General features: G+C 54.1%; 1 protein-coding gene across 1 annotated transcript in view; it reads left to right on the plus strand.

Moving 5' to 3' along the window:
• Positions 1–16,326, plus strand: part of LOC102493279 (TSC22 domain family protein 4) — an 18,246-nt gene extending 1,920 nt beyond the window's left edge. Inside the window, exons 4-10 of the mRNA XM_006155716.3 lie at positions 5–582; positions 2,813–2,979; positions 8,189–8,237; positions 8,632–8,835; positions 10,189–10,524; positions 10,764–11,090; positions 15,856–16,326. Coding sequence (XP_006155778.2) covers positions 5–582; positions 2,813–2,979; positions 8,189–8,237; positions 8,632–8,835; positions 10,189–10,524; positions 10,764–11,090; positions 15,856–16,089 — 1,895 coding nt within the window. The 3' untranslated portion in view covers positions 16,090–16,326. The remainder of the gene's footprint in view (positions 1–4; positions 583–2,812; positions 2,980–8,188; positions 8,238–8,631; positions 8,836–10,188; positions 10,525–10,763; positions 11,091–15,855) is intronic.
• Positions 16,327–16,860: the final 534 nt, after the last annotated feature.

Here is a 16,860-nt window from a genome sequence, read left to right on the forward strand (position 1 = left end):
GCCCCCCCCCCGCCTGGGGCCCCTGCCTCACGTTTCCGGGTGGTGAAGCTGCCCCACGGCCTGGGAGAGCCTTATCGCCGAGGTCGTTGGACGTGTGTGGATGTTTACGAGAGAGACCTGGAGCCCCCGAGCTTTGGCCGGCTCCTGGAGGGAATTCGAGGGGCCTCAGGAGGAACCGGGGGCAGATCATTGGATTCTAGGTTGGAGCTGGCCAGCTTGGGCCTGGGCACCCCTACCCCACAGCCAGGCCTCTCTCAGGGCCCCACCTCCTGGCTTCGCCCACCCCCTTCTTCCCCTGGACCTCAGGCCCGTTCCTTCACTGGGGGGCTGGGCCAGCTAGCGGTGCCCAGCAAGGCCAAGGTGGAGACACCCCCCTTGTCAGCCTCCCCACCGCAGCAGCGCCACCCAGATCCTGGGACCGGGGATAGCACGGGCACATCCAGGGCCACCACGCCCCTGCCCTCCCTGAAGGTGGAAGCCGAGGCTGGGGGCTCAGCAGCTGGGACCCCGCCATTGTCCCGACGGAAAGATGGAGCCGTGCGGCTGAGGATGGAGTTGGTTGCTCCGGAGGAGACAGGGCAGGTAAGAGCTGGGTTCCAGGTTGGGGGAAGCATCTGGGGAACGGACACACGGGCTGTGCTGGTCCATCTCAGCCTTGGCCTAACCTCCAGCCTGGGCCTCCTGCCCTCCCAACTCCAGCGCCACCTGTCAGAGCTGATAGCCCAGTGTTCTCTCCCTGCAGTCTCACTTTGAAGGCTATTCCTCCTCCTGTGTTTTCTCTCAGGCTCCCTCTTCCCTGCAGTCTGTAGCCCATTTCTTTCTCTTCGGCTTTTCATTTGTTTCCTTCCACTCTGGCTGTCACCTTCATGTAGCCTGTAGCGTGTGTGGCCTCCTCACTTCACCTTCTGTCTTGGTCTTACCCCTTCTGGCTCCAGGTGGAGAGTGAAGGGGGTGGAGGCCGTAGCTGGGTGGCTGGGCCCTGAGGAGAAAGCTGCCAGGGTTTGTTGAGGGTGGGGGTGGGTTAGACATTCCAAGGTAAGTCTCTACTGCAGCTCCATCCTGAACATCGGGGCCACCCATCCCAGCCCGATCTTTAGTTTAGGTGCAGGTCAGGTTTCTCTGTGGAATTGGGTGGGAGGACACGTGACAGGGGTGGGAAGGGGTGCTCTCTAGTTTGTTATTTTCACCCCTAGTCATCCGTGTGAGTGCCCTCCATCTGGGCCTCTCCAGGCCTGGTAACTGGGGATGGCCACTGTACAGGAGGAGAGGTGGGAAGCAGCTGAGAAGGAGTTAAGTCCTTTTCTCTTTCAGCTTCCTGTCTCCAAAAGAGGAACAAGTCTGGGCTGGGGGGCAGGATGCCTGTGTCCTTGGGGTTACAGTGGATGGGCAGCCAGGGATGTGGGGTTTGGATACTTCTGTCTTGAAAGAGAAAATAACACCTTGGTCTGCATAAGGAATGGCAGGGAGTGTGAGGATGAGAACTCTTCCCCCTTCCTGGCCTTGGGCACAAACCACAGTATAAAAATAACCTGAGCCTGGATGTCTGGGCCCTTGTCAGGACCGGTCAGGACCAGCTCCCTCCCACCCCCTCCTAGTCTCCAGCTCCAGTCTGCTCTACCCCTCTTACTCTCTACCCCAACTCTTTCATCCAGTTCGTAAGAGGGTGGAGAGAGGTGCTGTTTCTTTTCTGGTCCTGGTTCCGAGACTTTCAAAGCAAGCCCGGTTTGCCTTGCCATCAGCTCTGCTCTATACCTGAAGCCTTGCCTGAACTTCCCTTGGGTCTGCAGACCTGCCCCTCTGTTCTCGGTGCCCCACAGCCCCTTTCCTTCCCCCATGTCCTGATGGCTTCCAGTGTGCATGCATCTGTGTCACTATTTCCTTGCCTGAAAGTCGTCTCCCTTCTACAGCCCCCGCCCCACCCGGTGCTTCTCCTCAGTTGCCTCATCATGGCTGGGAAGGGTGGAGGAGAAGGGCCTGCCAGGGGGTACCACCTGGGTCCCCTTCCTCTGTTCTGTCCCTCTAACCACCCTGGACTCTCTGTCCTTGGCTTTTCCGAGAAGCTGGGGCCTCCCGGGGCCTCACAGAGGCGTCTTGTCTTGTTCCTGTCGCCCCCGCCCTTTTGCTGCCGCCCCCAGCGCCTGTTGGGCTGTGTGGGCCCACGCCCAGGCTCCGCTCCCCCCCCATCTCCACAACCACCCCCTCTGCCCCAAAGCAGAGCAGAGAACAGAAGCAGAACTTCACCTGAGTCTGTTGAAGTTTGGGAGGAGAGGCTAGAATGGGGGTGAGGTGGTGGGGGATGGAGAGCCAGTTTCTGAGGATTCATTCATTCTACAAATAGCAACTGAACAAACTTACCTTCTAGCAGGGGAGACACAATAAATACTTTAATGTCAGATAATGTTAGGTGCTATAAAGATATGAAACCAGTCAGGGGACTGGTGAATGATGGAAGAATGCCTAAGGAAGTGACATCTGAGTCACTTTAAGAAGGTGGGGAGAAGGCAGATTCCATGTAGCTTCTGATTAGGGGTCTTGGCTCAGGAAGAGGAGGGGTGCCAGTGTGCAGACCCAGGCTCCTCTTCGATATCTGTGAACTGTCTGCCCCACTTCTCAGGATGACACTGTTTCCTTTGCTTCTACTCCCTGCTCTATGCTGTCACCAGAGCTGGAGGAGGAAGGGCAGCAGGGGCAGAACTCCTGGGTCCTTGGAAGAGAGGATGGGAGGTTCGGAGGGAGGAAGGAAGACAAGGAAAGTTGTGAAGGGGCTGATTCCTCTCTCTGGATGTGATGGTGCCTACCTCTCTGCCTCTAGGTGCCCCTACTCGACTCTCGTCCCAGCTCCCCGGCCCTCTATTTCTTCCCTGATGCCAGTCTGGTTCACAAGTCTCCAGATCCCTTTGGAGCAGCAGCTGCCCAGAGCCTCAGCTTGGCCCGCTCCATGTTGGCCATCAGTGGTCACCTGGACAGCGATGACGATAGGTAGGTAAGCTCTGTGTGGTGGGCCTGAGGTTCAGGCCCCCACCCAGCACCTGGGATGGCTGCATGACACTGCTCGATAGGTGTGCTTTCCCTCAAGTTGACCTTGGAGAGGACCTAGTAAACAGAAACAGCCTAGGCATAACCACTGGGCGAAGTTGATTTGGGATACACTCCCTGTCTGGGGAGAGAGCTGGGTGGGACTCCCTGGCTTAGGACTGTCGAGTCAGAGACTTTTTTAGAGTTTGAAGGGATTCATTGTTGTCAAATTCCAGAGCTCTTGCAGATTTAGAGATCATTTGGCCAATCCTGGGAACCCACTGGCACATGTGCTGGAGACAAGAATAGGAAATTGGTCTCCTCCCAGTTCCATCTCCTTCTCCCCCCTACCGACAATGGGGGAGAATGGGGCTCCTTAGAGTCTTAAGGACAATGACATAATGTGTGCACCACGTTAGGGTCCTAGGATTTCTGGGATGACGAAAGCTGGCATTGCCCTAAGATCCTGTTCCCTGAGGGGACGAGACCAGCAGTCAGAGCTAGGAACACTACAGGGGTTCTGAGCCCTGTCATGGCAAAGCTCTGGTGAGGACAGTGGTCTGGGACCAGAGACAGCATAGGAGAGCAGAACCTGCCCTTTAGAAGAGAAGGCCTGTTTGGTGGCAGGGTGGGCAGAACTTCCTGTTTCGAGGGTCAGGTTTCAACATTCATAGGAATGTCAGTAAGCTAAAAAAAAGGAGGAATGAAATCGCCAGATAGCTGGGCTGCTCCCTTCTGGTCCTGGACTGATAGGAACCCACTCGGGAAAAGGGCTGCGAGTCGTTTTTATTTTGGAGGGAGGAGTGGGACTTCCTGTTTGAGGCCTTGGAGGGGAGGGACTTCCTGTTTGGAAGGAAATTAGGGGTGGGACTTAGTTAGTGGGTGAGTGAGTGCTGGAGGGACCCATGCCAGGTGGGAGTCCCTCTTCCTTGCCTTCCCTGAATGGGGAGTCACCTGCCAGGATCAGGGACACAGGCCCACAGATGAAAGGGGTCTGAGACCTTGGGGAGAGTGGGGACCCACAGAGGAAGTTACAGGAGCCAGTGGGATGGAGGGCAAGGGGGCTGGTGCCAGCCAGCTAGAGCAGGGTGGCTTGTGCTTGCAGATGGCTCTCAGGAATGTGAGGTGTGAGGTCGGCCAGGGCTAAGAGAAAGAGTCACCTGCCCCTAGTGCTGCTATTCTCAGCACTTCCCACCCTCTTTCACTCCCACTTGGGAGGTTCCCTGGCAGGAGGGCTCCTGGCCCTCCCCCAACCCTGCTGATTTCATTGCCCAGCCTCCTGCTTTCTCTATCTCTAAGGGTTCTGCTTCCAGAGGCCTCCTCTGCTCTATTCTTTTGGCTCGTCCCCTCCCTCTCTCCGTCCCACCCCTCTGCACACCCCAGTCTGACCGGTCCGGCTCCCAGCCTCCACTTGGCCTGCTCTACTCCAAGGCTCTGGGGCTCTGGCCGGGCCCAGCCCCTCATGCCCCACCCTGCTGGGCCAGCGGGTTTGGGTTGGATCATCCCCTACCCCCCAGGAATTGGGTGTGTAGACCCCACCTCACCAGACTGGTGTGCCCAAAGCTGGCAGAAGAGTCCAAATGGCATGGGACCTCCCTTTTGAGAAGGAAAGTAGGCTGAGGTGTCAAAAGCCTGTATCCTAGGTGGGAGGTGGGGCTGCTTGACCAAACCCAGAATTTGGGGAGGGGAAAACAGAGGATGCCTATTGAATTCAAAATAGGTTGGAAGATCCTTCATGTTCCAAACAGAACCTGGCTGGTGGGAGTTAATTGGTTAAAGTGTGAGTACATGGATAGGTAGATCCCAGGTGGATGAGTAGCTAATGGCTAGCTGGAGAGATCCAGGCAAGAACAGGGTCTAATGTATCCCTAAGTGCAGTCCTGTGACCCTCCCACTTCCCAGAGGGAGAAACTGAAACTCAGAGGAGGGTTTAGAAATTTGCCCAAAGTGGGGACCCAGTAGTTGGTGTAATGGCTACATCGCTGGACTCCCATGTAGTTGACCATGGTTCGAGTCCTGAACCCAGTGGCTTAAACTCACACTGGGCGTGAATGTGTGCTTTCCCAAGATCCCGAGAGGAGAATGGAGGAGAAGGGATTGCGGTGAGGAGCCCCCCCCACCCTGCCTCCTGCAGGTCATTTCTTGCTTTCGGTCTCTCTTTGTCTCACGCCCTATAACAAAACCTCTCAAAAAAAGAAAAGAAAAGAAAGAAAGAAAGAAAGAAAAAGAAATTTGCCCAGTTACCTACTAATCAGTAGCTTGACTGCAGAGCCTGGGTCTGACTCCAAAGCCACACTCTCTCCACTCCTATGGGATGCCTGTGTCCTAAGAGATGAGGGGGCAGCGATGGTCTCTAGGATGCCCTTCTCTGTAGGACAGACAGGGATAGCTCTCCCAAGGAGGGCAAGGAGCCAGTCCCCTCCCCGCTCCCGGGCCCAGCCCCGCCTTCCTGAAGGCACCACAGATCCGGGAGGGAATGTAGCAAGGCAGCAGCAGGATGCCACTTTGCTGGCCTCAGGCCCAGCCCCTGGAGGCTCCTTGGGACATAGAAGGAGCAGGGACTGGCCCCTGTTCCCCGAACCTCCCCACCTCATTCACATATCTTCCTCCTCTGCTCCTCTTGCTGAGGCTCTTACTTGACCTTCAAAAGGAAAACCTTTAAGGCCTCTTGTTCCAGGACCTGAGTCCAGCAGGGCTAGAGTCCACAGTTGTGGATGTCACGTACTGCACAACTCTGGAGGTACCACTCACATTTGAACTCATGGTTGATGGTTGAAGTCATGACAGTTTTCTGGAAGCTGGCAATGAGTATCTTGAAGAAAAATTTGTTCTAATTCACAAGAAGTTGCTTTTGGGCTTGTGGTGAGGGCTGATCCTGTCCAGCCAGCCCTAGGCTTCCTGCTAATGACCCTGCCCAGGCGTGGTCTAGCATAGTGCCTGCCCAAGGCTGCTCACTCAGGGGTTCTCAGAGAGAGGGCTAAGCCTGCCAAGATCCTGGTCTCTTGAAGTGTTAATGTTAGAATGTCACAGTGGAAAGTGCTGTCAAAACTCTCCAGCCCTAGACAAACAGGAGATAGCCATCTATCAGCCAACAAATGTTTATTGTTGTATTATTCCTTTATTTCTGGCGAGAATGAATAACTTACTTGGCATCTTTACCCAAGTGTCCGCCAAGCAAGGCCAGTATTCCTATTCCTGTGTGTCTACCCCTGTCTGGAGTCTGTGTGTCCTTGGTTGGGGGGTGTTGGGTGTTCTGTGGTGGCCTAGTCGCCACCCAGGTGTCCTGGACCAAAATAGCTTAAAAACTGCTCCGACTCTCTCCAGCTGTCCGGCCCACCCTACACTCTTAAACTTCTCTCCCTCCCCCCACCTCAGGGTCTCAGGTGCCCTTTTTCACCCCACCCTGACCTGCTTTCTCAGGCCTGGTCACCCCCTTGGTTGTTTCACCTGTCAGTGCCTTCTGCATCCAGAGCTTGGATGGGAAATGGAAAATTCCCAGCTCCTTCATGCTCCCTGTCTGGCTGCAGGGCCTCATCCAAGGGTCACCTTGAATTGAGTGCTGACTCTCCCCCCTTCCTCCACTCCCCGCCCCCCACAGGGAAGCAAGTTGGAGCTGACAGCCAGGAGGGAGAACTTACAAGAGAACACAAGGACTTGTTACCTAGCATGTCAGCGCCCTCACTAGAGAGGGGCTCAGCTGGGTGTTCGAAGGCAGGACCCTGCAGCAGAGGGCTAGCCTGGGAGCTGAGACTGCAAGAACTGGGGTCTGGATGGTGGGAGAAGGGCGCAAAGGCCTGTATAGGCCCCAGACCACTAGAGACTCTCCAGGGAGAGCCAGTATCTGGAACCAAGAGCCCAGTATCCTGGGGCCTGCAGAGAGCCTGGCCCTGAGGGCCATGAGTCAGGCCTGAGTCGACCTCTGGTGGCCACTTAGCAAACTGCAGCCAGACCTCCTCTCCCCATCTTCCCAGCTATCAAAGCCCCTGCTGCAATTCCCAAGGTCCCACCTGCACCCTCACCTTCCTATGTCTCCTTAAGCCCTTGCTTCTTCCAAGACTGCAGGCGCAGGTCCCAGTCCATAAGTCGTATTTGTCTTCCATGGCTCTAGTCTCAGTTTCTGTTGCCATGGAAACCTTTCCTCTTCCTCTTGTCCTTCACTGTGGGAAGTAGGGGACCCTCTGGTTCAGGCCCCAGGGGTCACCCATAGGCAGGCCTTGAGTTTGGGGGAGGAGAGAGCTCAAAGTCCCAGGGAGGCCACAAGCACATTAGAAACTCCCCTGCCTCATCTACCTCCACCCCCTACCCCCAGGCCTGAGGGATGCCAGAGGGGCAGGGTGGGGTCAGAGGTGGAGAGAGGCCTTCCAGGGTCAGGCTCTTCCTCACCCCCCTGCTCCTCTGCAACCCAGGCCTCTTGCCCCACAGCCCCTCCCCCAACCTGGGCTACCAGCTGACTTCCCTCCCGGCCCCCTCCCCTCTACTCTGGGATCTGTGCCAGGGTGAGAAGGGGACACTGGCACTGACCGTGTCTGGGAATTCCCGCCCACCGTGGAGCCAGCGGGAGGGGGTCCCCGTGTCCCTGAGGAGCCAATAGCAGCTAGGCCTTGCCCTGGGGGGCGGTGTATATCTTTCAGGCCAGCACCCCCCAGGCACTGTCTCCTCTCTGCCTGCCTGGCACCAGCCAGACCCCACTCTGCCCGGGGGGCTCTGAGCCCCCCAGGCACTCTCTCCCATACAGCCCTCTCCCTCTAGGGGGGGCCTAAGGACCCTTTCCCCTCAGGGATGTCCCAGCCAGGGGTCTCTGTTAAGTCCCTGGTGTCATCTTATGAGACCCGAGTGGTGGGGATGGCTCCGGGGCCACCCCGAAAAAGGGGCTGTGTCTCTTCTCCTTGCTCCCCTCGGGGAGCATCCCCCATCCGAGGGGCATCTGGACCCCCACCCCATCGGGGCCTAGGGGGCCCTGGGCAGCGACCCTCTGCCCGCCGGGGGATGGACAAAACCCTGCTCTCCCTGATTCTCTACTGTCACAGGTACAGGAGATATGGGGGGTGCGGGGAGCAGAGCTCTGGAGGATGCCAGACTTGGGTCCAGGAAGCAGCACCTGGGAAGGTGGTGGGCTGGGCTGTCCAGGTACCTGGCTCCTCCCCTCACCTCTCACCTTCTTGCATCTCTCTAGTGGCTCCGGAAGCCTGGTTGGCATTGACAACAAGATCGAACAAGCCATGGTAAGAGAAGCTACCTTGGTCCCAGGAGGTCCCTGTCCCCTTTAGCATCCCCTCTGCTCCGACTAACTCTCAGCTCCTGACCCACTCCCTGCTGCCCCCTCCTGTCTCCACCTCTGCCATTGACTTGGTCCCCACCCTCCCTGCTGCCCCCTCCTGTCTCCACCTCTGGTATTGACTTGGTCCCTGACTTGGCTCCTGGCCCCTGTCTCTGAGCCCAAACTTGCCTCTGTCCCTCTTCTTGAACCTGCCCTTTCCCTGCCTTGCTTCCTTCCCGGGTCCCCTTATTCATTTGGGTGCAGGGGAATCTCACACCCAGGCCCTCAAGGTGCTAAGCAGGGGATGAGGTTGGGGTGGCCTGGTCCCCCTGACACTTTCCCTGTCCCTGGGTCCCTAGGACTTAGTGAAGTCCCACCTCATGTTTGCGGTCCGGGAAGAGGTGGAGGTGCTGAAGGAGCAGATCCGGGACCTAGCCGAGCGGAATGCTGCGCTGGAGCAGGAGAATGGACTGCTGCGTGCCCTGGCCAGCCCGGAGCAGCTGGCCCAGCTGCCCTCTTCAGGGGTCCCACGGCTTGGGCCCCCTGCACCCAATGGGCCTTCTGTCTGAGCCTCCCTTCCCTCACAATGTGCCTTTGGGGGCTGCCTTGGCAGCCAGGCCTTGGGCCAGCTGCCTGCCCCCTCTTCCTATGCAGCTTTAATGCCCCCGACCCCTGGGGATGGGAGCTCAAGGCTCAGTATTGGCCTGTCTCCCCCAACCCTATTCTGACCTTCCCATAGTCCAGGCCTTGATGGAGGAGGGAGGGCTTCAAGATGGGGTGTTAAATGGAGCCCCCTCCACCAGAGATTCCAGCCCCCCTCCCTCCCTAGACATCAGTGTTCTGGGACCCCCAGCAGTAGATGGCTTGGGGGAGTTGGAGGCTCCCCACCCCTACCTTGTTCCCTTGAAGTGCCCCCTCTCCTCCACCCAGGGGAGGGAGTATGGACAGTATCTGGAAGTTCTGGGATTCAGGTTGTTATTAAAATAATAATTATAATTAAAAAATCTGAAGAAACTTGAATTTGGAAGTTGGCATCTCGATGCGCTGACAGTTTGAGCTCCACTAGAGATCCTGTCCGGACAGGGGAGGTTTAATGTAGCACAGACAGAGGGGTCGAGAGAGACACAGGGAGTTCAGGTCCTGGGAAGGGGCAGGCAAGGCTAGGCAAAGCAGCAGCGGAGGGGGGCCGGCCTGCCCACGTGCTGGGGGAGGGAAACAATGGGGCCTTTGGTGATTGTGCAGGATCCACCCCCATCTTCCCAGCGTGTCCCCTCTGTGGGCTGGATCCGGGTGGCTGCTTGGGGGCGGGGCGGGGGGCCCTGAATGGGCCCCTTGTCTCAGGGCTGGGTGTGAGCCAGGCTCCCTGGGCACATGGTGCCCTCGCCAGGCCTGGCGGACCGCCGTGGCTTCCACCCCCAGCTGGCTGAGGACAGGCCCTGTGGGTGAGCAGGCCCCTCCCAGGCAACTTGGGCTCCTGTCCCAGGCGGAAGAGGCAGCTGGGAAGCGGGACCCCCCTCTAGTGGGCAAGGGGGAGAAAGCAGCCACTGCAGCCTAAGGGGACCCTGGGAGGAGCAGAAGGCCACTCCCTCCCATGTACATACTGGAGAGGTACTTGGAGAAGCTGGGGGTGTGGAGACATCTGGGTTTGACTAGCTGCCTTATAGCTCCCAGATTTATAACCCTAGGCAAGTTCTCTGGTTTTTCTGAATCTCAGATCCCTCTGGTAAAATGACGCCTACCTTGAAGGACTGCGGTGTGGAGTAAATAACGTAAGGTGGGAAATGCCAAGCTCGCACCGGGCACTCACTATTGTTATCCTTCTTCCCTTGGATGGGGAGAAAAGGGATTGGCTCCTGAGTCCTGGAAGGGCATGGGGGGTTGGGGTCATGGCCAGGCAGGCTCTCACAATGGGCTAGAACTCTCCCTCCCTCCAAGTTCTCATCCACTTTGACTCCTCTCCCTACCCCAGGGAGGGGAGGAAATGCCTGGATGAGGCCCTGGGGGGAGCTTTCCCCCTGGATTTCCTATTCCTTCCTTCACTGCTCTGCTTGAAGCTCCTCAGCTCCCACCAGACCCTTTGGGTGGTGGCCGTTGGCCTGCAGCCCATGCTTCTCCCCACCCCCACCCCCACCCCCACAGTACCAAATGCTGGCTCTGCCCCTCACTTTGCATTTTTCTTATTGGGAGACAAGGCCATGGTCATGAAGTTCTTCCAGGGGGTTAAGCGGGTTTGGCGAAAGATTACCTGTTGGGTGAGTTTTAGAGACTGCCTGGTGCTGGGATGAGGGTGCTGGTCAGGGACCTCTAGGTAGCAACTTCCCCTACAGGCAGCCTCTCTCCTCTACTGGCCTCCTGAGACCAAACAGGACAGGTGGGAGGAGCTTGGGGGAAGGAGGTGTGAAACTCATCACCTAATCCCTTTTGGCCTTCTTTCCTGTTGACGTGTCTCTGCTCAATCTTTCTCTTCTGTCTGCCCTCTGCATGTTGTTAGGTTTTCTTCTGGAGACACAAAGCTAAGTCAACCATCTTGGAGCACTCTGGCTCTAAGAAACATGCATCGAAGGGTGTAGAGAAGACTCCGCAGGTGGTTGAGACTTTCAGCTTGGTCAAGCCCCCCACAGAGACTGAGCTCCTCAAGATGGACGAATCCCCTGAGGAGGCAGAGCCGTGCCTATTGGCCAAGCAAACAGATGGGACTGAGGTGGAGCTGGGCCACAGGGGCCGCTCCCTGCTGCGGCTGCCGCGGACGGCCGTCCAGTCTGTCTCCACGCTCATGGTCTCCGCCCTGCAGACTGGCTGGCAAATGTGCAGCTGGAAGGTTAGCGCCTTGCCCATGGTTCCCTGTACCCTACAACCCTCCCTCTTTCAGTCTTTCTTCCTTCACTGACTCAGTGATTCCTGTGCCTCTACTGAGGGCCAGGGAGGGAGGATATGACATTGAACAAGTTTACCTGGACTTGAGGGGCTACAGACAAGATAACAGGCTTTGTTGGTTCAGTATTATAATGACTGACGTGGGAGGTAGAGACCAAGGGAGCCTAGGGGAGGGCACCTCATTCAGACGTGGGGAGCCAAGGAAGGGCCTTCCTAATAGAGGGTGAAGCTGAGACCCGAGGAGTTAGCTTGACTTGGGAGGGGGTGATTGTTAGGAGGCAGAGGAAATGGAATATGTATCCTGAGAAGAGAGATTGTCAGGTATGTGTAGGGCAGGTCCAAGGTGTGTGGATTGGAGTAGAGTGATCCTGGAGCCCAGGGCCAGCTCATATAAGGCAGGTTGGGTGACCATGGTGTGGAATTTGGATTTGATCCTAGGAGCAATGGGAGCCCTTGACGACATTTGACCTGACTGGTTTCATTTAGAAAGCTCACCTGCCTTCACACATTGCTGGTGGGAATGTAAAATGGTACAAATGTTAGAAAAGAGTCTGGCAGTTTCATAGAAAACTAAACATCTGATTATCATATGACCTGATAGTTGTATTTTGGGGCATTTAACCCAGAAAAATGAAGTTTTTATGTCCACACCAAAATTTGTAAATGATTATTCACAGCAGTTTTACTTGTCATAGCCAAAATCACCCACACGTCCTTCAGTGGGTGAACAGTTAAACTGCGATGTAGCTATACCCTGGAATACTACTCAGCCGTGAAAAGGGACAAACGATGGACACATGCGACAATTTAGATGAATCTTGAGGGAATTATGCTAAATGAAGACAATCATCCCAAATGATTATATATACTGTATGATTCCCATTATATTGCATTCTATTTTTTTTTCTCTTATTTATTTATTTATTTTTTTGGAGAGATTTTCACTGTAGGGCGCGTGCGCTCGCCAGACAGACAGAGAGAGACATAGAGACAGAAAGCGAGAAATCACCCCCCAGGGGGGATGGTCACGCCGCAATCCCTTCTCCTCCATTCTCCTCTCGGGATCTTGGGCATGCACGCACACGCGCCCGGCGTGAGTTTTAAGCCACCAGGTCCGGGACATGAACCGCGGTCGACTACGTGGGAGTCCAGCGACATAGCCATTACGCTAACTGCTGGTTCCCTTTTCTCTTATTTTTAAGAAATTTTGCTATAAGGCATGGGCACTTGCCAGACAGAGACAGAAAGAAAGAGAAGGAAGGAAAGTAAGAAAGCATCCTCCCCCACCCCCCAAGAGGGATGACCACACCACAATTCATACACCTCCATTCTGCCCTTGGGATTTTAGACACACATGCACACACACACTCACACAGTGTATCTTTCAAGTTAATCCATTTTTGAAATGACAAAATTCTGGAAATGGAGAACATATTAGTGGTTTAGTGGTTGCCAGGGCTACAGGGGAGAAAGGTCATGGTTATGAAAAAGAGGTTACATGAAGGGGCCAACTCTGGCGCAGTGCTGCTGTTCAAGAGAAACTTAATCCCACATGGTGACCACGGTTCTGGATAGGCTGGCCTGAAACACACAAGGCATGCATGAGTGCCCAAGGTCTGACAGACTAGAGGACAGGAGGATGGGGACTGCAGCATGGCCAGCCCCTGTGGAGGGTGCTCACATCTCTCTTTCTCTCTTTCTCTCACTCTCACATGCACTCCATCATGAATAATAATAATAAAAGGACAACATCCTGGTGATGATGGAAATAGTTCTGTATCTTTTCTTTTTTAACTGCCAGGGGGCACATGCCTGTACATACACAAGTGAGAGAGAGTGAGCACCTTCTAATGTGGCACGATCATTCCACAATTCCTCTCCTCTCTTTCCCATCCTGTCGGGATTTGGGGCCTGCATACACATGTGCATGACGTCCTTTCTTTTTCTTTGAGAGATTTTTGCTATAGGGCATGTGCACTTAGCGGAGAGACAGAGACAGAAAGCGAGAAATCAGTCCCCCAGGGGGGGGATGGCCACACTGCAACCCCTTCTCCTCCATTCTCCTTCTCAGGCTCTTGGGCACTCACGCACATGTGCCCAGTGTGAGGTTTTTATTTAAAGGTTTTTGCTATAGGGCGCGTGTGTTCACCAGAAAGACAGAGAGAGACACAGAGACAGAAGGCTAGAAATCATCCCGAGGAGGATGGTCATGCCACAATCCCTTCTCCTCCATTCTCCTCTTGGGATCTTGGGCACGTGTGCACATGTGCCCAGTGTAAGTTTAAGCCACCGCGTCAGAGACTCAAACCATGGTCGACTACATGGGAGTCCAGCGACATAGCCATTATGCCTACTGCTGGTCCCACCCAATGTGAGTTTTAAGCCACCAGGTCCAGGATGTGAACTACCGTCAACTACATGGAAGTCCAGCAATGTAACCATTATGCAATCTGCTGGTCCCCCAATGTGATATGTTTTTTCAAGCCAAGACTGGAATTTAAACCACACAGTCAGCCATGGGGCTGGCCCAAAATTTGTAGAAGTAAACACACCCACACACAAATAAGTAGAACTGGGGAAATCTGAATAAGATCAGTAAATTTTTTATCAATGTCAATACCCTGACTATGATTTTGTAGTACAGTTTTGTAAGATTTTCCTATTGAGGGAAACCAGGCAAAACATACACAGGATCTTTATTATTTACTACAGCTGCATGTCAATCCACAATTATCTTAAAATAAAAAGTTTAATCTAAAAAGGGGGAAGGTCTAGGTCACTACTAAATCAACTTATTTTGCATAAAATATTATTTCTTGGGACCAGCAGTTGACATAATAGCTATATCACTGGACTCCCACATAGTCGACCGTGGTTCAAGTTCCAGACCCAGTGGCTTAAATTCATGCCGGGTATGTGTGTGTGCATGCCCAAGATCGGAGAGGAGATTGGAGGAGAGGGATTGCGGTGTGGCCATCCCCCCATAGGGTGTTGATTTCTTGCTTTCTGTCTCTCTGCCTCTCTCCATCTTTCTGGTGAGTGCATGCACCCTATAGCAAAAACCTCTCCAAAAAAAAGAAAAAAATTATTTCTTTAAGGGCCAGCAGGTGGCATGTTAGATCCTTCATGGCTGACTGCATAGTTCAAGTCCCAAACCTGACAGCTTGAAAAACACTGGGTGTGGGACCAGCAGATGGCATAATGGTTATGTTGCTGGACTCCCAATGTAGTATACCACAGTTTGAGTCCCATGCTGGACTCCCATGTAGTATACCACAGTTTGAGTCCCGGATTCAGCCGCTTAAAACACACTAGGCGCATGTGTGTCCCTGCCCAAAATTCCAAGAGGAGAATGGAGGAGAAGGGATTGAAGCATGGCCATCCCTTCTGGGGAGTGACGTCTCTCTTTCTGTTTCTCTGTCCCTTTGTGTCTCTACAGAGAATGCACATGCCTTATAGCAAAAAAGGATCAAAGTAAAACACACTAGGCACATGTGCATGTATGCCCAAAATCCCAAGAGGAGAATGGAGGAGAAGGGATTGTGGTGTGACCATCTCCCTTATGGCGGCTTGCTTTCTCAATTTCCCTCTCTCTCTGTGTCTTTCTCTGGTGAGTGCATGTTCCCTATACTAAAAACTAAAACAAAACAAAACAAACAAAAAGTATTACTTCATTAATACTAATAAAAGAAGTTTACCTGTCTGCTCTATGGAGGGGTATGGAGCAGTGTTGGTAGGAGATGCGAGGAGGGATGGGAATATTATTGGGGGCTGATGTCCAGGCTGAGCGAAGATATTCTGGACTGGGGCGAGATATCAAGTGTGAAGAAGGTAATAGCCCTGTGTGATACTTGGGAGGTCAAATTGTTGGGCCACATGGCTGGATGGAGGTAATGGGGAGAAGGAGAGGCTGGAGTCAGGCAGGCCAGAGACATTTACTGGGGGTGGACAATGAGAATGAAGAACAGTTAGGAGAGGGTGGCAAATTTAGGGCGTCAGGACAGATGAGTGAAAATATCACTAGACCATCTTCATGGAGGTGTCAGGACAGAGCTCCAGTCTGGAGATAGAGGTCGGGGTGTCAGTCTGTCGTCCTTCATTTTAATACACTCTCCATAAAATCCTAAGTGGAGGGACCAGCAGTTGGCTTAATGGCTATGTTGCTGGACTCCCCTGTAGTCAACCGCGGTTCGAGTCCTGGACCCGGTGACTTAAACTCACGCCGGGTGCATGTGAGTGCGTGCCCAAGATCCTGAGAGGAGAATGGATGAGAAGGAATTGCGGTGTGGCCATCCTCCCTGGGGGGTAATTTCTCGCTTTCTGTCTCTCTGTCTCTGTCTTTCTGGTGAGCACACATGCCCTATAGCAAAAATATCTCAGTAAATAAATAAATAAATAAAAGGGCAAAGAAAAGAAAAGAAAAATCCTAAGTGAAGACTAAAAACGGAATCAGAGCTTACATTCTAGCAGAGAACTCAGAACAAATAGCATGTGAAAGTGCTATATCAGGACAGACAGGAGTAGAGACAACAGGTACCTCAGGCTTCTCAGCCGCCTGAGAAGGCTTCCTGGCAGAGGAAGTATCTGAGCTGGTCTGATGGCAGAGGTGGAATTAGACAAGCCCTTTGCTGTTTGTCTGCAGCCAGTTCTACCAGAAGTGTCTCCTTAAATTCGGCTCCTTACACCTGCATCTCTTCTTTCTTTTCTAGTCATCTGTGAGTTCTGCCTCAATTACCTCCCAGATGAGGACCGGGTCCCCTTTGGAGACGCCAGAGGCCGAGATGCTGCGGGAGGTGTACCTGGTGCTGTGGGCCATTCGGAAACAGCTGCGGCAGCTGGCCCGCAGGCAGGAGCGGCGCAGACGGCGCCGCAGCAGGACCCATGCTTCCCCCCAGCCCGAGCCTGTTCAGGGCCTGAAACAGGATGCCCGAAGTCCCCTTTAGAAGGGAGCCCCTGATCCTCAGAAAGCCCCTACCTCACTCACTCTTGGGTAAGGTTGATAGGAGGGGTCAGGGCAGCAGGCCAGAAGTTGTGGGTGAGGGGACGTTTTCATACTGTCACCTCTCATCGGGAACCCAAGGCCCAGGCCTGGGGTCCCACATAGTCCCCTTCATTCTGTTTATTCAATTTGTAAAAAATTATCAGAATATTGAGAAATAAATATCAGCTATTTCTGAGTAGATGCAGTGTGTGTTCATGGATGGTCAGGAGATGATAAGGGACACTTGGGTGGGACAGGAAGGTGGGGCCCCAAATATGTGTGGGAGGAACCTGTGTGTCTGATTTTGGGGAGAGAGGCCCAACGGGTCTGGGCCTTGGGCTGGGCATCCCCACACTTCTAGAGGCTGAACTGCCTTCAGCAACTGTGCCTGGCCAGGAAGCACAGCAAAGCAGCCATTTAGTGATGGGCTATGCAGCAGGCCAAGCTGGCAGCTGCTCTCCCTTACGATCCGACAAGAGAGGAATTTAGGGTGGGTTAGAGGACATGCCTGAGGCCCTGCTGTGAAAGAGGCCTCACTGGAAACTGCTTGCTCCTGGAGCCAGACCACTGCCCTGCCTCTGGCGATCCTGGGCTTGGCATGGTGGGTTGTGGGTCTAAGGACACCAAGTCAGGGCTGTAGCAGATGCTTCCTCTGGGAAGATTTGCATCTCTTGGGTGCCTAAAGAAAAAAAAAGAAAAAAAAAAGAAAAGAAAAAGGGACCAGCAGTTGGCG

The sequence above is a fragment of the Tupaia chinensis genome, unplaced genomic scaffold (assembly GCF_000334495.1).
Source record: "Tupaia chinensis unplaced genomic scaffold, TupChi_1.0 Scaffold000465_1, whole genome shotgun sequence".
Classification (NCBI taxonomy): Eukaryota; Metazoa; Chordata; class Mammalia; order Scandentia; family Tupaiidae; genus Tupaia; species Tupaia belangeri.